The sequence below is a fragment of the Mesoplodon mirus genome (genome assembly GCF_964341445.2).
Source record: "Mesoplodon mirus genome assembly, chromosome: 11".
Taxonomy (NCBI): domain Eukaryota; kingdom Metazoa; phylum Chordata; class Mammalia; order Artiodactyla; family Ziphiidae; genus Mesoplodon; species Mesoplodon mirus.
In genome coordinates, this window is record NC_138987.1 from 35806492 (window position 1) to 35827041 (window position 20550).

Below are 20550 nucleotides of genomic sequence, written 5' to 3' on the forward strand. Positions count from 1 at the left end.
AGGGAGGCAAGGAAAGGGGTGTCTGGTTTGTGGGAAGAGAATGAATACTTAAATAGATCCCTAAACCTTCCTAGCCAGGGTGAGACCTGGAGCTCCATGCACTTGACTCAAAGTGCCATTGAGGAGCTATCCCTGGGACTCCACTGGCGTTGGGGGGAGCAGATGCCAGGGTCCGCAGTGGCGTCCCTAGGGACACGTCCAGAGCAAAGGTCCCAGGACACCCGAGTTTATCCCCTAGAGAGAGGAGACCCAGAGCCGGGCTGGAAGAGGGTCCCTCTTAGGAAGGTGAGGGGGCAGGGCAGGTGCCGTTCCCCCCTCCCCCACCCCCCTGCTGTCCACAGGATGGAGTCATAGCGTCAGGTACTCTCCACCTCCAGGGCCAGGATCCAGCCCCAGCCCTCCACTTGGACCTGCGCTCTCTCTGCTCTGGGCTGCTCCAGTGGCAGGTGCTGCCAGCAGGGGCTTCAGTGTACAGCTCCGAGCAGCGGGGGCTGGAGCTGGGACACTTTCCCCTGCCGTCCTGCACCTCTGCCACTTCCACCCCAACACCCACGGTGGGGGGGGGGTCGGAGGGCCCCAGGGAGAGCCTCTCAGACTCCCTGCTAACCCATCCCCCAGGTAGCAGCCAGAGGCGCAGGAACAGGACCTCTTTCAGCTCAGCTTTATGGACTTAAGATTCACACAGGCCCAGACCCTGCCATGCACAGCAGCTTCACTGCGGGGGCCAGGGCCAGTGGGCAGATGAGGGAGGCAGCTCCCGGCATGGACCCTGGGGGTGACCACCAGAGCAGCCTCCCGTGTGCCAGGCCCTGTTGGGGTAGCCGGGGCTCTGAGAGGGGAAGCCCCATTCCTGAAGTCCCTGGCCACCCCACCTAGTGCCCCCGCGCTACACAGGCTCGGAGTCTAGCCCCGGCTCTGCCTCCATCTCGGGTTCCGAGGGCCCAGTCCCTGGGCTCGGCACCTCCAGGGCTTCGAGGCCACCGGGCTCCTCGGCGCTGGTAGGCAAGGGCTCAGAGTCCACTTCAGCCTCAGCATCCTCCGTGTCGCTGGCCCTGCCCTTGGTGCCTGGGCTGGGCGTGGCGTCCTGAGAGCGGCGCAGGCAACACTTGGTGGCGACAGCCATGAAGATCCCGGCCAGGGCCACCTCAGAGCCTGCCAGGTAGAAGATGATCTCGTAGTTCTTCAGCGCGTCCACCAGGCGGCCTGCGGGGAGGGCGGATGGGGAGGTGAGGGCCTGCGGGGGAGCCCACCCTTCACACATACACCCACACCCTCAGGTAAGGGCAGTGCTCTTGGTGGGGCCCACGGGTAACACACACACATGCCCCAGTCTTTGTTCCCATTTCACAGATGCAAAAATCCATGAGGGTTCTGCCATTTGAGATCTTAACACTGTCACTTCACCTCCCTGGACCTCAATTTCTTAAGTGATATGGGGCCTTTGGTGAGGCAGCACTTCACAGTTTACAAGGGACCTCCTGTCCTCAGGATTCCAACCCCACATGTACCCTGGGACTTGCCCAGCTGGGGATATTTGACCTGTGAGTGGGGAGTGCACTGGTCTTAGCCCTGCTCTCCTGGGGGCCCCCAACTCTTGTTCTTTCCATTCCACTTAACCTCCTTGGTCTTCAGGAGCCTGGCTCAGCTCTCCCCACAACCCCCAGGCCTCCCCCCTCCCAGGAGGCCCAGTGTACCCAGGACTGAACTATCATTAGCACGGGGGCTGGGGACAGGGCTTGTAGAACTCCTGTTGCCTTCTGTGTATTTTCCAAGTTTTCTATCACAGGTACATGTTACTTTCATACTCGGCAAAATCTTTTCATTGCAAATACTTCCCCTAAAGTGTGGTTCCTCAGTGGGCTCCCCCCTCTCTCGGAGGCATCCTTGTGGCTGTCCATACCAGGCTGTGACCCCTCAGTCTGTATCTCTGAGGCCTTGGGGAGGTTCCCTGGAGTCCCCCAAGCCAGCTGCCCGCCTGAGCCCCTCTGAGCAGTACCCCAGACTTGCCTTCCTGACCCCTGCCCAGCCAGCCAGCCCCGCCCCTTCCACACACAGCCCCGTGGTGTCCCTCACCTTCTTCTCACCCCACGTGCCTTCTCTGCCTATTAGATCCACCCCAGGGTCACCCAAGAAAATGGAAGATGTGTCCCTGAGCCTCTGGCTGGTTTTATAGCTTTTGGTGGTTGGGCTTGGGGGCTGCTCACATAGGGGTTCAGGTTCAGTGCAATTCCCACTGCACTGAAGTGGAAATTCAGGGTCAGGTGAGGTGACAAAGCTTGATGACGGCACTCAGCTAGCCCAGCCCTGGAAGAATGGGCAGCTCACCTCATCTCGGGTGCAGCCTGGGCCCTAGCAAAGGTAGCCCCCGTCATTGCTCCATCCTACAGCCTGACCTCAGCTCTCTCCTGCTCACAGGCAGGCTTCCTGCTGTTTCAGGGATGACCTGACAACCCAGCAAGACCCTAATGTCCCCCACCCACACCTTTCTGATCCTAGCTCCTGCCTTACTTGTATAGGAACAGTGTCCCCCAAACACTCCCTGTGCCCTCTCCTGGGGGGTCCTGTCCTGCCCCGTGAGACTGCCTTCATGCCAGCCCCTGCAGGAAGCCTTCCCCTACCACCGTCAGGAGGATTTCCTATGATGTGTAGAGCGCCCAGCAGGCGGTGTGCACAGCGGAGACTCCCATGCCCCGCCTCTCTGTGAGCGGAATGAGCCCTCCCACTCTGCTCCTGGTGCCCCAAGGACTCTCCCTATTCCAGTCACCCTTAGAGGCTGGGGAGACTAGAGCACTCAGATACAGTGTTTCCAAGGTATGGGCACTGAGCACTGGGCAGGGCTCCACTCTGATTCTGGGACTGCAACCTGTACTGGGCCTCTGGGCCTCAGTTCCCCCACCTGCAAAAGGAGAATACGCATCTGCACTTCACAAGGCCTTTGTGCCATCTGCTGGAGATGAGCCAGTGGGCCAGCTACTATCCGTGTTGGGTTCTTCCTGGCACATTTCCCGGCTTTTCCATCCCCACCCTGAGCTGGTAGTACCGCCTGGAGGGGAGGCTAACTGGCCATGGTAAGGGGAGTCTACCCCACCGGGCTGTCTCTCCCCCCTCCCCACCCCCCATGGGTCCCTTCCCCTCTCTCATCCCTGGACGTTCCATCTGGGATAGGGAGGGGGCTTCCCTTGGGCTTAGGGGCACTAGGCCGCGTCACCCTCTCCTCCTGCGGCGCGCACCGGCAGAGGGCGGTCCGATGAGCACAGCCACAGCCTCGAGGAGTAGCACCAGGCCCAGCGCACTGGGGAATCGGGCCGCACCCACAGCCGCCATGAGCACCTCGAACTGCAGGGCGCCCACCATGCCGTAGGAGAGGCCGAAGGCGACACAGAAGGCGACAAGGGCGCCGTAGGTGCGCGCGCGCGCGCTGCTCAGGTCCGTGAGCCCGTTGGCCATCAGGGCCAGGCTGAAGAGGTAGGCGACATGCGGCCGCAGGCGCGCCAGGCCGGCCAGGGCGCCGCATGCAGGCCTTGCCACGATGTCTACGAAGCCCACGATGGAGAGCAGGAAGGCAGCCTCGGAGTCAGGCACGCCCGCGTCCTTGGCGTAGTTCACCAACAGGATGGCGGGCACGAAGAGCCCGAGCGCCATCAGGAACTTGGTGACGGCGTACACCGCGAAGGCGCGGTCGGTGCACACGGTCACGTCCAGCAGGCGCTGGCGGGTCCGGCCACCAGAGGGCGCCTCGCGCAAGCGCAGTCCCGCACTGTCCGCCTCCGCCTCCCCGGGAGCGTCGCCCGCGCTGTTCCTGCGCGGCCGCGGGCCGGGTGGCGGCCGCATGACGGCGCCGCACGCGCAGCAATGCAGCAAGAGGCCGCCGAGCAGCAGGAAGCCGCCGCGCCAGCCGAAGTGCTCGAGCAGCTGCTGGCCGAGCGGCGACAGCGCCGACAGGAACACGGGGCTGCCGGCCGCCGCCAGCCCGTTGGCCAGAGGCCGCCGCCGCTCGAAATACAACCCCAGCATGATGAGCGACGGCTGGAAGTTGAGGGCCAGGCCCAGGCCTGTGGGCGAGGCGGTGCTGTGACGGGCTCCCCGAGAGCGCCCCCACCCCAGGCCCCGGCGGGAGGGAGGGGCGAGGTCCCGACAGGGTGGGCAGACCCCGGGGTGGGGGGTGGGAACGGGGCCGAAGGATGAGGACCGCCCCTCGTGGGGAAACTGAGGACAGGAGGTCTTGCAGCAAGGGCTGCTGACCCCCACTGCACCCCGACCCCCACGGGGAGGAGAGCAGTGGGCGCCCTCACCTGTGAGCACCCCAGCTGTCAGGTATAGCTCCAGGAGGCGCGTGGCGAAGGATGCTAGGACCATGCCGGCCGAGGCCAACAGTCCACCCACCAGCATCACCGGGCGACAGCCAAAGCGGGTCACGAGGATGCTGGACACCGGGCCTGTGGACAGGGCAGGATCACCAATCAGGCTGGACCCCTCTCTGGTAGACACTCCAGGCTTTGTACCTCCCAGCCTTGAAAGACGGCTTGAAGGAATGAGGTCACCCCCGGTTCAGAGAGGGCAGTGTTGTGGCCAAGGTCACTATCTTGGCTGGGACAGACCAAAGAGAGCCATATGGGGGGATGCAGGGGAGGAGCCTCTATACTGGTCCCCAGCCCTCCTGAGAACACGGAACATTAAAGCAGAAGGGGTGGACCCCATTCTCTTTATTATCTTCACAGCTGGAATCACAGCTTGAGCTGCCTTCCTCCCCAGGCTTCCCCCATCCCTCACCTCCACCCCTCCACGCTTCCTGGCCAGGATAACTCCAGCATCTCCCCCACCCCACAGGTGGTTAGAGCTTTGGGACTGGGAATCTTATTTAGATCTTAGTTTTCCCACCTGTAACACAGGCGGGTGTGGGTCTTTTGACAGAAACGGAGGGGCCCTTCCAGCTGGCCAAGCTTGACAGGTCAGCCACCTGGGTGTGGGCTCCACCTCTGGCCGCTGCCACCCTCCTGCCCTCTGCTCCCCTCTCTGGTGCTAATGTTTCCACAGGAAGGAAGGGGTTTCCATGCCCACCCCGAGGGGCCTGGGGGAAGATGCTCAAGGGGTCGGGTGTCTCCTGGTCCCTGATCCGGATCCTCAATCCTGGGCCTGGGGGAGGGGGGAGGGATCCGCGAGGGGCGCTGACCTGTCCCGTAGAGCATGGCGAGCATGATGGAGGATACCCAGGCCGTGTCGCTGTAGCCCGCGCCGAAGTCACGCATAAGCGCGCGGAAGAAGACGCTCACGGCCTTGGGGAAGCCATAGGCGAAACCGGTGACCACGAAGCAGGCGCCCAGCACGGCCCAGCCCCAGCCGCCGTCTGGGGGGCCAGGGCCCCGCCGGGGGCCTCTAGTGCCCATTGTCACCGCCTCTGCTGGAGGAGAGGGGACAAGAGGGAGCGGCGAGGGTCTGTAGCCCAGACAAGAAAGGGGGACGGAGACCCCGGTGTGGGGAAACTGAGGCACAGGGCTACCCGCGGGAGCCCTGCTCAGGGAATGGAGCCAGGAGGGGAAACCGAGGTAGGACCTCACCCCGAATCTCCCCTCCTCCAAGGGGCGTGAAGGATGAGGGGTGGGTAATAGAGTCGTTCCCACCTGAGTCTTAACTTCAGGAAGACTCCCTCTGGAGGATACTCCTTGCCCCTCAGGACCTAGTAGTGTCAGGAGAAGGGGTTCGGATGAGTGGGAAAGCCAACAGCCAGTGTGTGACTGGAGGCATGCGTGGGGACCGGCAATGTCCCCAGGGTGTACATGTGGGGGTCTCAGGGCAACGGAACAAACAAGGTGTGGGGTGGAGGGGGAGACAAGTGCCAGCGGCAAAATGGGCGGAGTTCATTTTCCTCCTTGGCCTTGGGGTATGTACCTAATTTTTCTCAGTGATCAGGAATGTCTATTGTCATTTAGAAAATTATGAAAGAAAAACCAAAACATGTTGTAACAATATTAGCCTTGTCTCAGAAGCCAAGGGAGCTGAGTTCCAATTCATCCCAGCTTAGCCATGGACTTGCTCCGTGACTTGGGCAGCTCCCCTCCCCTTGCTGAGCCTCAGTTTTCCCACCTGTAAGGTGGGTGACTGAACACCCCAGACCAGCTGGGGATCTTGGTGTGGGGAGGGTCAGATCTCTGGCTCCACTGGACAGATGCAGACCTTTGAGGGGGCACTGGGAGAGAGACCCTCTGCCCTCCAAACCCTTAGCAGCCCCCAACCCGTCCACATTTCCAGAGCTCCACCCAGGGGTTCACACAGCACCCCCATTGCCCCCATAACAGACCAGGAGGGGGGCCTCACAGGCAGGATGGACCAGCCCACAGCTGGAGCCTCCCTCCCTCCTGCAACCCCTCTGCGCTGGGGTCTCCCGCCTGGCCTTGGGCAATGCCAAGGGCCCCGTGGGACTCTGCCCCTGCCCCACCAGGACCAAGTTCTGGCTTGGTCACCACAGCTGCAGCCACCTGAGGACCAGGACAAGAGGTGGTCCCTGACAGCTGTCGCTGCACACTTACCTGAGCCGTCCCGTGGGTTTGGGTGTCCAGCCTCGCATCTCCTGAGGCCTGCAGGGAGGGGCTGCCCCACTGGCTCCCCTGTGAAAGCCTAGCCCCGATGGGGGCTGCAGCTGAAGACTCCCAGGCTTCCTGCAGATCAGCCACTCAACAGCTCGTTCCCCCAAGCCTGGGGCTTAGTGTTCCCCACCCCCATCTCCTCTAAGAGGCTTTCCACGGGGAGGGGAGAAGGGCCAGGCAGCCACTGCAGCACAGGGCCAGGCTGGGCCGCATGGTGGGGCTCCCTGTCCCAGGCCCATCCAGGGAGAGCTAGAGATAGGGGGGCCCCTTCACCTCCTGGAGCTTCGGGCAGAGAACACAGAGAGCCCTGCCCTGGGGGGTCCGAGTGGTACAAAGGGCACAGCCCTGCCCTGGAGAGACCCCACCAGCCCTAATCACCTCAACTCCTCGCCTGCCCTCCGCCCCCAGGCCACATTCCAGGAGGGGCCTCCATGGCTTTCCCCTGGATAAGGCTAATCCAAGCCAGAGCCTGGGACTGAGGGGGTGGGGATGGGCCAGAACAAAGGGTGCTGTGTCCCAGGGCACCGGAGGGTGACTTGCTGATGGTCCCAGGCCTCAGCCACTGCCATCCCTCTGGCTCTAGGGAACCCACAGCAGAAATGAGCCTGGGCCAGAGATGGGGGGGAGTACAGTTTGCAGGAGTTAGGCCAGACCTAAAGACTTAAAATGAGGGATGTGAGGGGCTGGGAGTGAGTGAGGCCTCCCAGGGAACTGCCAGTGACATTTAGGACCTTCCGGACTCCCTTCTCCAGTGGGAGGTCTCCGTCCCCACCCTGTCCCACCCTGTCCCCCAAGTCAGACTCCACCAGTCCCGCTGCCATGTCTCACTTGCTTTATTTCTCACCGTTTACAAAAGTTAAACAGGGGAGGTGTGTGGGGCAGGGGAGGGGGTGTGCAAGGGGCTCCTCCTCACTGGGACAGAGAAGAGGGAAAGAGGTTGGGGGGCATGAGGCAGGCCCCCAGGGAGAGTCTGGGGCCCCTGGAGGGGAAGAACTGGTTCTGTCCCCCACTTCCGGCTGCTTTATTTTGAAGTCCCCAGACCCCAGGCCAGTGCCTTTGGAACGGCTCAGGCTGGGGCGTGGTCTGGGGAAGGGCAGCTGCCCCGGTACCAGGGCCCCGGCTCCTTGGATCCACTGCTGCTGCTTCTGCTGCCGCCAGCTCTGGGCAGCCTCCAGGCAGGTGTTGGGGGGACGACCTCAGACCCCTGGTGGAGGAAGGCACCTCAGTGGATGAGGGGCGCTGAGCGGTCATTGGTGACGGTGGGACGCAGCTTTACGGTGGCAAAGGGGTTTGTGCCCCTGTTGGGGGAGAGGAGGGGGTGAGAGGGGCCCAGGTCCCCAGCTGGCTGTGGATCCAGGGAAGGCAGCTGGGCATCTGAGACAGGTGTCCCCCCTACCTCCTGTCCCCGTCGGTTCACCTCCACTCACGCCCACCTTTGTTTCCCCTCCACGGCCCTCTGCTGAGCCCGGCCCCCTCTGACCCTCACTCAAGGACTCACCGAGGGAAGAGCTCTGGGGGTTGCTGCTCCCAGGACATGAGTTTCTGCAGGGAGTGGGGAGGGAGGGCCAGGTTTGGGAGGGAAGGAGCAAGTGAGCCCCTGCCCCCGCCAACAACCCAATCCAGCAGGGCAGAGGACTGGACCAGAGGCCCCTGCAGCACCAGGCTTCTGGGAAATGAGGTCCAGCCTTCCGAAACCCAAAATGCTGTGGGTTTCAGACTTGAGGAGCCTCTGGGCCAAAGTGCCATCTCCCAGGGCTAACACCACCCCCAGGGGGGGGCCTTTTCCAGTAATCCCAGCAGGAGCCCGGGGCTCCCATCCACTAGAGGAATGCATTCCCCCCACCCTCCACCCCAGACTCAGAAGCCCATCCCACCCCTCCCGGCACAGATGGGCAGACTGAGGCTGGAGTGAGAGGATCCCCTGCCAGACAGCCAATGGCAGGGCAGGGAGGGTTACCTGGTCTCCAGTCTTCCTGCCCACTGGACCACCCCAGGGCTGAGGGCAGACTGGGGGAGGGGGCTCACCTTGATGTCACTGGCCACCCCCATGCTGCCCATGCTACTTCGGCGGCTGCCAGGCAAGGGTGTAGGTGTGGGGCTGGGGGTGCGGCTCGGGACCCGGCTCGGGGTTCGGGAGCGGGACTGGCCATCCCAGTAGTCTGAGGATGCTGTGGAGTTGCCTGGCCGGTCCAGGAGGTCATCAAGGCTGTGGCTGCCCCGGAGTGGGTAGGACCTGAGCCCAGAGAAAGGAGGGACGGGAAGGGGCAGGCCCTGCTGCAACCCCCACCACCCACCCCATCTGCTGGGCTCCTGAGCATCCTACATCCTCCTCCCTTGCCCCTGGGTGAGAGGAGACTGTTGGCTTGAAGGCAGTCCTGAGGGGAGGCAGAGGGATGGACACATGACCTTCACATGTAGAGAGATGGGGGTGCCCTTTCTCCAGGAGCTGAAGGAGGTTGGGCTAACTACGGACTGCAGCTCAGAGATGCCCTTCCTGGTGGGTGGGGCCACCCCCCACTGGAGTCCCCGCCCCTGCCCCGTCTCTGACCACAGCGGTACCTGGAAGGCAGCTCATTCATAGGGCTCATGGGGTTCATGGACGTCACTGGGTTCAAGGGGTTCGTGGGATTCATGGAGGTCACGGGGTTCAAGGCGTTCATGGGATTCATGGGCAGCTCCTCCAGAGGCTTCACATAGGCCTCGGGGAACCAGCCGCTCCTGTGGGGTGGAAGCAAAAGGCCCGACAATGGTGGTCAAAATACCATTTCTAAGAGGAGTAGATGTGTGCCAGGCCTGGCTCTAAGAGTAACTCATTTCATCCTTTGAAGGAGGTCTTTCCCGACATTCAAAGCCACTCATCCAGCCTCATGTCCCACCAGGGGCTGGGGCGCCTTAGAGAGGAGGGACTGGAGATCCGAGAAGGAAAGCATTGTATCCAAGGACATGTGGTGACCAGCTTCATTCCCTACTTGCTGAGTACCCACCACACGAGGTCCCACCGAGAGCCAGATGCAGTCCCTGCTCCCCAGGGGCTCCCAGCCAGCCTGCGGGGGAGACAGACCCACAAACAGATGATTACAAGGGTGAGGCAAAGGGGACCGGTGGGGGGGACCAAAGGCAGCTGTAGGAGCCCAGAGGAAGGGGAACCAGAGCCGGGGGTGCCTGGCTACCAACCCTCCACCATAGGCCCTCTGGTCCCGGTGACCCCAGCCACCCTGCTCTTGGAGTCTTTGTCTGGCTGGAGGCTCATTACTGCATCTCCAGAGCAGCCAGGGTTGAGGGAGAGGCACTATGATCGATGTTCCTTAGCCTTTTCAGACTCCACGGAACCCGTCAGATTCTTGCAGAACATCTGGGAAAGTGTTCTCCAAACAGCCACCTTAGATCCCCAAACCCGATCAATAACATTCTCACCTATAGGTAACTGGAAGCTATTTCAAGTCAAACTGACAGAATAAAACCATTTCAGAACGTTTTACTTCTGTTTTCACCATAAAGTGCCTACTGATGAAACTTGTCATTGTTTTCCCTAACCTGAGTCTCAGAAAGAATAACGATGTCCCGGAAACGCGGTTTGAGAGCTCAGATCTAGGTGGTTTTATAATCAGGTCCCCAGGAGGTTTGCTACACACCTGTTTTGGGGACTTTCAGGGCGGCACCCTGCTGCCCTCTGACGCGGGTCTGCAAAGCAGGTGTTTTTTCCACTACTCGTGCTCTTAGTCGCGTCTCTACCCACCGGCTCCTCTTTCCATTCCTGATCCATGCGGTCACCTGCTATCCACCCATCTATCTACACGTCATCCCATCCATGCATCACCCATCCATGATCCATGTGGGCAACCACCCAAGGACCACCAATCCACTAACCCATCCATCAGCACTTGCCCACCTGCCCGCCTCTCTATCAACCCACTCACACACCTCTCCAATCACCCATTAGTCGATACACGCACCCCACATCCGTGCATCCTCCCATGCCCCCTTCCATCTACCCGTCTGCTCACAGGAGCATGCATCCACCTGCCATTATGCCCTCATCCATCCTCCACCTGTCCATCTACTAATCACATGACCATCCCGGCAGGTACCCTCACATGCACCTGCTGACTCCCCTGTCGACGCTCCATTCATTCATCCCCTCTTCTTGTCCTCATTCATTCCTCTCTCCTTAGCATGAGTGGGCGTGGGCACCACACAGTCTCTTGCCCATAAAGCCCTGTGGGGGGCATTGCCTGGCTCCAGCAAGCTCCCACCTTCCCCTTTTTCTCTGGTAGAAAGAGTGATCCCTACTTTCCTCCAGGCTTACCGAGACTGCAGTGTACTCCCTCGCCTCCCCCTTCTATTCATGGTGTCAAAAGCAGCCCCAGTTTATGTTCTTTAAGGATTTCCACTGCGCCTGGCTGCAAGGAGGTGAGCACACTCAGCTTGCAAGGTCCCAGCACCGCCCCTGCACCTGGCCCCCCTCCCTGTCCATTCCCTCCGTCAGAGCTTGGCGGACTCCCTCAGGGTAGAAGGCAAGCTGCCCCCTCTCTTAGTGTAAAGCGCACAGCAGGTGCTCAAGCAATAGGGTTTCTGTATTGTTCCCACTTGTGAGAGAACCTTCCCATTCCCCATCCTCTACCACCCTCTCAAGGGCCACCACCCTGAACTTGATAAAGAGACTCTTCCTACCCTCGTTGAATGGATGAGGAAACTGGTGTGGGACGAGGAGGGGATGGGGGATGGGTTGTTCGAAGGCCCAGGGACAGCCTCCATCCTGGAAGACTCAGTTGCAGCTGGAGCCCAGGCTTTCCGGTCCTCCTTCCAACCCACCCTGCGCCCCGAGGCTCCTACTCACGTGGATGAGCCCTCCAGCTTGCCATAGAGCCAGCCGTTCTGGGCCTCCGGCACCAGCACCTCCACAACGTCTCCGGCCGAAAAACGCAGCAGCGTGTGGTTGGCGCCCTCCGAGTGGGAGACCAGGGCGCGGACTCGCCGGGCGCCGCCGCCGCCCCTGCAGCCCGGGCGCTCGCCGAAAGAGTTGGAGCGCGAGCGCTCGTTGCTGCTGCTGTAGAGCGAGGCTGCCGAGGGGCAGGAGAGCGCCGCGGCACGTGGGTGGGAAGTTCTCCCTGGCGTCTACCCTCGATCCCTCCTGCTGCAGCGCAATCTCGGTTCCTCTTCCCGGCCCCGGGTCCCCAACCTGGGTACCTGGCCCTCCCTCTGCGTTTCGGGGGCCGGGGGTACTCACAGGCGGACGGCGTCCGGGGCAGGGACCGGCGTTCTGGCTCCAGCTGGGACGCGTATCTCGCCTCAGTGGGCTCGGGGCCGTGGGAGCCGGAGCCGTGCCGGCTGCGGGGGGAGCCGAACTCTCCCAGAGGCCTCTGGGGCTGCGAGGGGAGACGGGCAGGGGAGGGTGGGGCGGGGAGGGGCGGGGCCGCGGTGCCCTAGTCCAGCCCCCACCCCCAGTCCCAGGCGTCAGCGTAGGGGTTCTCTGGCCTGCGGCCGAGCAACCACGGGGGCGCCGCGCCGGGGCGGAAGGGCCGGCCGAGGGGCGCTTCGTAGAACGGGACCCTCGGGGGGAAGAGGCTCCAGGCGGAGGGCCTCAGGCCCCAGGGCCCCGCAGAGGGTGCCGGGGGCGGCGGGGGCGCGAACGGCGGCGGGGGCGCGAACGGCGGCGGCGGGGGCGGGGGCGCCCAGGGCCTCACCATGTCCAGGCGGGTGGGCGTCAGGCGGCCCGAGGGGTAGGGCGGCCCCAGCACGGGGCCCAGCAGGCCCGGGGAGTGGGCGCGCGACGGACTGCGGCTGGCCTCCGACTGCTCCTTCCACAGCAGCACGCGGTTCTGGAGCATCCCCCGGGCCTGGCCGGGTGGGGACACGGGGGTCAGAGAGATCCAAGCAGACCCCAGAATCCCGGGGACTCAAAACTGGCATCCTAGACCCGGGAACTCGGGCCCTGCAATCTGAGGATGACCGGACTTTCCAGCTGGAAGGAACCAAAGATCGCTGTGGTCACTTTGGGTTCACCCACTGGCCAGCCCTCCCGGTCTTTTGTCAAAGGCCCCTCACTTTTCCTGGAGGAGTTTCCCCTGACCCGTCTCTCAGTCTTTGCTTTGACGGGGGCTCTCCTACTGTCTGATGCAGGGGTAGGGGTGCAGTCCAGGCTTGGCTACAGAGATGGAGTCAGGTATGTGCACCTACCCAAAAACTGTTACCAAAGAACCCAGTCCCAGAACTTACCCTGGAATAATCTGGAAAAATATATTCTCTCACCTCACGGGGTTTGCTAAATGGATAGAGCGAAGCCGGCATAGGACACTTCAACTAAGCAACAGACAGTGGCAAATTTCTGATGACATCTTGTGTGCTCCTGGATCCAACTGTACCTGAAGCCCTTGAACTTCCCAGTGACTAGAATAATAAACACCTTTTCTGTTTAAGCCAGTTTGAGTAGTTTTCTAAAAGAAGCCTTCCAAATACTTTTTCCAGTCTATCCCTTTAGTCTACGTAAGCATCCCTTTTCTAGTATCCCCAATACACGGGCATCTAACTCTGCCTGAATACCTTCAAGGACAGGAAACTCAGCTGCTGACCACATAGTCCATAACAACTTAGGGTGGGAAGGTTTTAAATGTTAGACCTGCTGTTTGTATTAATCATGTTTTTAATTTTCTGTACTTTATGATGCTTTGACATCGTGGGGCCTTGTTAATCTGAAAAGACTGCACCTCACAGGGCTAGATAATTCCTAGAGATAGTAAACAGTTTGCTTGGAGCACACCTTTCATATGCAAAACAACCAACCCAAAACCCATATCCCCAATCACCTCCTTCTAATTCACACACCAAACCAAAGTTTCCCCTGCCCTAAATCACCCAAGCCAGGTACCAGACAATTAGAATAACCCCTATAGCCCAGAGCCCACTGAAATTATTCAAACCATCCAATCCTAAACTTACTTAAACTTGCTTACCCTTCTTTGCCCATCCCTTCCCATGGAAACCATAACAAAGGTTCTGGGCCATGCTTTCCCCTAGCTCCTTCTGCCTCTTGACCAACCCCCAGTGCTCCTCCCATGTGGCCCTGCGTAGTGTGTCATGACCCTTTCTCTTGGGAAGTGTGGTATGTAATAAAACTTCTTTCAGTGGGATTGACCTCTCTGTGTTGTCACTCAGGTCATCCTAGGTACAATCAAAACACTCTGCTCTCCAGTTATCAGTGTCTCTCCATTTTCTACTCCAATACTCGCTCCCTCAAGGCCAAGTTCAGGATTGTCACCTTAGGAATAATAAAAGCTTCCCTTTGCTGAGCATCTACTCTGTGCCAGGCCCAGTGTTAAAGACTTTACCTCCATTATCCTATTCGATTCTCCCAGTAGCCCTGCTAGGTAGGTGCCAGTAGCCCTGCGAGGTAGGTGCCATTATTATCTCCATTTTATAGAAGAAGATGCTGAGGGTCAGAGCAGTTAATGACTGGCTCGAGGTCTCTCATCCAGTAAGCAATGGAGTGGCCTGTACTCGTCTGTCTTGAGGAAGCTTCCTGTGACTATATTTCCATGATTTTTCCCTTCATTCTGGCCCAGCTGCTGAAAATTTGATCTCAGGCAGCAAAACAGAAAGGCTCAGCGCCTCAAGTCACAGGAGCAACTAGTTCAGTTGGTGGCTAGGTGGCCGCCCCCTCTGTCGCCTTGCATAGTTAATTAGCAAAGCAGCCCAAAGACAAAACTCCAAAGGCCTTTGTGCGCTTGTTTCAGAGGCAGTAAGCAAAGTGAGACCATTAAGTTTTGCTTATCGTATTTAAAAAAGGGTTTTTGTCCAATTTGAAAGTGCCTGCCAGGGTGCTAGGGGATTCTCGGAGTAATGGCCTCAGCACCGAGTCCTGGCCTGGATGGCACTCAACTTCACTGGCTCCCCTCAGCCCTGCCTTTAGGCAGTTTAGCCAGTGGTTGGGAAGAAACATAGAGGAGACCATGGGAAAATGTTAAAAATATTTACAGAGTGGAAAAGCCATTCTGGGACTTCCCTGGTGGTGCAGTGGTTAAAAATCCGCCTGCCAATGCAGGGGACACGGGTTTGATCCCTGGTCCAGGAAGATCCCACGTGCTGTGGAGCAACTAAGCCAGTGCACCACAACTACTGAGCCTGCGCTCTAGAGCCCGTGAGCCACAACTACTGAGCCTGCGTGCCGCAACTACTGAAGCCTGCGTGCCTAGAGCCCGTGCTCCGCAACAAGAGAAGCCACCGCAATGAGAAGCCCGCGCACCGCAACGAAGAGTAGCCCCCCGCTCGCCGCAACTAGAGAAAGCCTGCATGCAGCAATGAAGATCCAACGCAGCCAAAAATAAAATAAAAATTAAAAAATTAAATTAATCATGTAAGAAAAATATTAAAAAAAGAAAAGCCATTCTAAGTATGATACAAACCCCCTAAACTATAAAAGACTGATAAATTTGACTAAATAAAAATAATTTTTTTACCATGGCAAAACTCACAATAAGCAAAATCAAATGATAAAGGACAAACTGGGAAAATAATTTGCAACTCATCACTGTGAAAGGGCTAATTTCAGCAACATATAAAGAGCTCCTACAAATTCATAAGAAAAATGGAGGAAAAGATACTGACCTGTCACAGTAAAGAAAATCAAATGGCTCTGAAACATGAAAAGATGTCAATCTCACTTATAAGACAAGCGTAACAAGTGTAAAACTACACTGATACCATTTTTATCTTTTTGATTACCAAAAATCAAAGTTTGCTCACATACTGTTGTCAAGGAAACAGGGAATCTCCGTCATTGCTGGTGGAAGTGTAAATTGGTACAGCCAATGCTTATATCCCTGGACTCACCAATCCCATTTCTAGGCATTTATCCTAGAGATATACTTACACAACTGCGATAGATTCAGAGAAGCTGACGGTGAGGTAGAAAGGCGTGTTATTGACTAGACTTGGACTAAGCAAGGACCGATTATTGGAGACAGATGAGAAAGACACCTTACTGTGCTCAGGCACTTAAGAGTTCTTTAAATCTTGTGCATTCTGCGTACAGATATGCTTAACAGGTACATATTTATGCTTCACTGTCTTAGGAGTTAGATCGTGTATGTCCTAAAGCCCAGATGGATCAGACAACATGCTACCTATTCCCCTGTACCTAGCGGAAGTCTGGTTCATTCAATCCACAGCTCCCTCCTGAGGGGGCGATCATTCAGCAGGAGGCAGCCAGTGGAGGAGTGAGCTCTCCTCTTAATATTGGAGGTTAACTGTTCAAGACACAGGCGGAAAGGAGTTTTCTTCCAAAGAAGATGTACACATGGCCAGTGAGTACGGGAAAAGATACTCAGCATCATCAGCCATCAGGGAAATGCAAATCAAAACCATAATGAGGTACCACCCCACACTCACTAGGATGGCTATAATCAAAAAGACAGGGCTTCCCTGGTGGCGCAGTGGTTGAGAGTCCGCCTGCCGATGCAGGGGACACGGGTTCGTGCCCCGGTCCAGGAAGATCCCACATGCCGCGGAATGGCTGGGCCCGTGAGCCATGGCCACTGAGCCTGCGCATCCGGAGCCTGTGCTTCGCAACGGGAGAAGCCACAACAGTGAGAGGCCCGCGTACCGCAAAAAAAAAAAAAAAAAAAAAAAGACAGTCACAAGTATTGGCAAAGATGTGGAGAAATTGGAAACCTCATAAACTGGTAGCGGGAATGTAAAATGGTGAAAGAGTGTGGAAGTTCCTCAAACAGTTAAACATAGAGTTACCATACAATCCAGCAATTCCACTCCTATATACCCATGAGAAATGAAAACACACGTCCACGGAAAAACTTTTACGTGGATATCCAGAGCAGCACCATTCATAATAGCCAAACAGTAGAAACAAGCCAGATGTCCATCAATTGATGAATGGGTAAGTAAATGTGGCATATCCTGATGATGGAATCCTATTTGGCAATAAAAAGGAATGGTGTATGGATACATGCTCCAACACTGATGAACTTGAAAAACATGATGTTCAGTGAAAGAACCCAGTCACAAAGGACTACATATTGTACGATTCCTTTCATATGAAATTGCCAGAAAAGGCAAATCTATAGAGACAGAAAGTAGATTAGTGGCAGCTTAGGGCAAGGGGGAATGGGAAGATCAAGGAATGACCGCAAAGGAGTACTGATTTTTTTTTTTTTTAGCAGTAATGAAATGTTCTAAACTTGACTTGAGGCAATGGATGCACAACTCTGTGAATATACTACACCACTTGTTAAAAAAATATTTATTTATTTTGGCTGTGCCGGGTCTTAGTTGCAGCATGTGGGATCTTTTAGTTGCAGCATGTGGGATCTAGTTCCCTGACCAGGAATTGAACACGGGCCCCCTGCATTGGGAGAATGGAGTCTTACCCACCGGACCACCACGGAAGTTCCTATACTACACCGCTGAATTGCACACTTTAAATGGGTGAATTTCATGGTGTGTGAATTATATCTCAATATAACCGTTTAAAGGAAGAAGCAGCAGCTCCTCCCTGAAGGATCACTCAGTGGGGGTGGGGTAGGGTGGGAGAAGGCCGAGCCCTGAGCCCGGGGCTGGGTGCGGTGGTGAGAGTGGGAGAATGTCAGCCGGGGCTGGGATCAGTCACTGGATCCAGCCACATCTCACACCTCTGCTCAGCACCAGATTTCTGATCCCTGGGATCAGAAACAGAGACTCAGGGAGGACCTGGCAAGGTAAGGACCTCGAGGTGGGGAGGCGGGAGTTGGCTGCTGGCTGTTGGGGGCAGCTGACTGCAAGCACTCTGGTCTCCTGAATGGGAGCCTTTGTTTTCATCTTTGGAGGGGAGAGAGCAGGGGCAGGAGGACCTAATCCCACTGGGCTCCTGCATATGCCAGGCTCCACCATCGCACCCACCTTCTGCAGGGGTGATTATTTCCCTCCTTTTCCAGATAAGAAAATGAGACTCAGAAATGAAATCACTTGCCAGAATTTGCAGCCAGGGCACAGTATTTGGGAAACTGAATAAGAATACAAAGAAATGGATATAGAAACTAAATAAGACTACAGAGAAATAGGAAGCAGTAGAAAGAGCAATGAGGCTGGGGGAGGGGCAGAGGAGCCCGTGTTTGTGGCCAGGAAAGAGAGGTTGGCTGGCTGGGTGGGTCTCTCTCAGATACCAAATAGAACCAGAGCCTGATATGTCATCTGGGCTCAAAGACTATGTGTTGAATAAATGAATGAATGAACAAATGACATTGGAAAAATGCAAGGATTTTTAGGGAATGATGGAAGGATGGTTTCCCAACAGCCCTGGCCCCTCCCCTCCTGTAGATTCCAGCATCCCCCTCCCCAGAGGGGTCAACAGCTGGGCCAGGCCAGGGAGGTAGGCAAGTCCACATGCAAGAAGGGTGATTGGGAGGCTTTGGCCCCTGTTGGACTTTCACAGAAGGCAGGACAGAACTTTGACCACCAGTGGGCTGGCAGGGGCCTGAGGATCTGCAAGTGAGAGGCCAGGCAACAGGGCTCAGGGGCCTGAGCAGTGCAGTCACAGAGACACTTGGGTAGGGCAACATCAAGTGTCCCTCCTGAGTGTGCTTTGAGAGGGGCCGCTGGCTTTCCTGAGTTCCAGGCATCCATAGACTTGGGCAGCTGCTAGCCCATAAGGTACTTCTTTGTAATTTAGAAACAGATGTTCTGTCTGGATGGACAGAGCCTGGTGGGTACACATTTGGTGAGAGAATGGCCTCTTTTTCTTTTAAATTTTCTTGATAATTTTTTTTTTTTTTTTTTTTTTTTTTTTTGCGGTACGCGGGCCTCTCACTGTTGTGGCCTCTCCCGTTGTGGAGCACAGGCTCCGGACGCGCAGGCTCAGCAGCCATGGCTCACGGGCCCAGCCGCTCCGCGGCATGTGGGATCTTCCCGGACTGGGGCACGAACCCGTGTCCCCTGCATCGGCAGGCGGACTGTCAACCACTGCGCCACCAGGGGAGCCCTTCTTGATAAATTTTTAAAAATTGAAGTATAGTTAATTTACAATGTTGTGTTAGCAAAGTGATTCACACACACACACACACACACACACACATATACATTCTTTTTCAGATTCTTTTCCATTATAGGTTATTACAAGATATTGAGTATAGTTCCCTGTGCTATACATTAGGTCCTTGTTGTTTACCTTTTTTATACATAGCAGTGTGCATATGTTAATCCCAAACTCCTAATTTAACTCTCCCCCCACCCTCTGCTATCGCCTTTGGTAACCATAAGTTTGTTTCTATGTCTGTGAGTCTATTTCTCTTTTCTAAATAAGTTCATTTGTATCATTTTTTAGATTCCACATATATGATATGACATATATCATATCATATCATATATCATATGACATATATATGTGGAATCTAAAAAATGATACAAACGAACATATGATATTTGTCTTTGACTTACTTCACTTAATATAATAATCTCTAGGTCCATCCATGTTGCTGCAAATGGCATTATTTCATTTTTTATGGCTGAGTAATATTCCATTGTGTGTGTGTGTGTATGTGTGTGTGTGTGTGTGTGTGTGTGTGTGTATATCACATCTTCTTTAGAGGATGGCTTCTTTAGAGGATGGCAAAGGTAATGATGCTCCTTTCTTCAGGCAAACACAGTCTGCACCAGTATGTTCAGCTTGGAGAGCACAGCATAGCTCTACTCTCAGCCAGGCTTCCTTGTGCAGTACACAACCTGTACAACCTTCCCTAGAAGCCCTGTCTGCTATGGTTCTCCACATGAGAGGCTGAGTGACAGCTGATGCTTGCAAAAGGAAGACCTGGGGCAGAGTGGGGTCCTACTGGGTAGAGATTGCTCCATTCTCCTGTCCCCCCCCCATTTGCCAGCACCACTGCCTGAGCCCTTGCAGTTCAACTCAACCCAGAGTGGGAACAGGACCATGAGGAGGCAAAGGAAAGAAACAAGGCACCTAAGAGGACCCAGTAGTCAGCAGGGAGAACACAGCAAACCACCCCGGCAGCTGAGAGGAGGGAGTGACAAGCTTAACAAGGACTTGATAAGGGTACTTACCACCAAAGACCTTCTTACCCAGACAAAGCATGATGTTAAGATTTAAAATTGAACAGATGAACTAAAGAGAGGACAGTCCGGGGTGGGATAGGGAGGGTGGGAGGGAGATGCAAGAGGGAGGAGATATGGGGATATAGGTATATGTACAGCTGATTCACTTTGTTATAAAGCAGAACCTAACACACCATTGTAAAGCAATTATACTCCAATAAAGATGTTAAAAAAAAAAAAGAGAGAGAGAGAGAGGACAGTCCTGTTGAGAACAGAATCAGTCGCCTGCAGGTCAAGGAGGAGAAATATCTCAAAATACTGAGCAAGAAGAAATGAAATAGACATAGTGGGGGGAGAAGATGGTCACAGATGTGGAGGCTCAAATGATTGGAGTTCCAGAAAGAGAAAAGGTAATGACGGCAGAGAGATAATAATTAAAGAAACAGAAGAGGAAATAGCTCCCCAGACCTGAAGAAAGACTTGAGCCTGCAGGCTGAAGGGCCACCGACAGGCACTCATCTAGGTGGTACCGGGACAAGTTCCCGAGTCGCAAGGACACAAAGAAAATCTCCAAGCATCCATAGAGAAAGAGCCTGTTACTTAAAAGGGAAAGGAGGGGCTTCCCTGGTGGCGCAGTGGTTGGGAGTCCACCTGCCGATGCAGGGGACGCGGGTTCGTGCCCCGGTCCGGGAGGATCCCACATGCCGCGGAGCGGCTGGGCCCGTGAGCCACGGCCGCTGAGCCTGCGCGTCCCGAGCCTGTGCTCCGCAACGGGAGAGGCCGCAGCAGTGGGAGGCCTGCGTACCGCAAAAAACAAAACAAAACAAAACAAAAGGGAAAGGAGACAGACCAGCACTTGACTTAGCATCTACAACACCGAGCACTAGAAAACAGGGGCAAATCATCTTGGACCATGAGAAAAAAAAGGCTGCAGCTC

At 56.3% G+C, this 20550-nt stretch overlaps 2 protein-coding genes across 4 annotated transcripts in view; both read right to left on the reverse strand.

Moving 5' to 3' along the window:
* Window positions 1–886: 886 nt before the first annotated feature.
* Window positions 887–5384, reverse strand: SLC16A8 (solute carrier family 16 member 8; the record flags this gene model as incomplete). The annotated part of the gene is made up of 4 exons (XM_082635626.1): window positions 887–1203; window positions 3231–4052; window positions 4293–4436; window positions 5171–5384. 4 exons carry the CDS (start codon window positions 5382–5384, stop codon window positions 887–889), a joined length of 1497 nt encoding a protein of 498 aa, XP_082491752.1.
* Window positions 5385–7250: 1866 nt separating this feature from the next.
* BAIAP2L2 (BAR/IMD domain containing adaptor protein 2 like 2) overlaps window positions 7251–20550 on the reverse strand; it is a 28295-nt gene continuing 14995 nt past the window's right edge. For all 3 annotated transcript variants that reach the window (XM_082636110.1, XM_082636111.1, XM_082636112.1), the window contains 7 exons: window positions 12266–12418; window positions 11809–11947; window positions 11419–11641; window positions 9141–9299; window positions 8607–8814; window positions 8080–8123; window positions 7251–7879 (listed from right to left, as the gene is read on the reverse strand). In XM_082636110.1, coding sequence (XP_082492236.1) covers window positions 7804–7879; window positions 8080–8123; window positions 8607–8814; window positions 9141–9299; window positions 11419–11641; window positions 11809–11947; window positions 12266–12418 — 1002 coding nt within the window. In that variant the 3' untranslated portion in view covers window positions 7251–7803. The remainder of the gene's footprint in view (window positions 7880–8079; window positions 8124–8606; window positions 8815–9140; window positions 9300–11418; window positions 11642–11808; window positions 11948–12265; window positions 12419–20550) is intronic.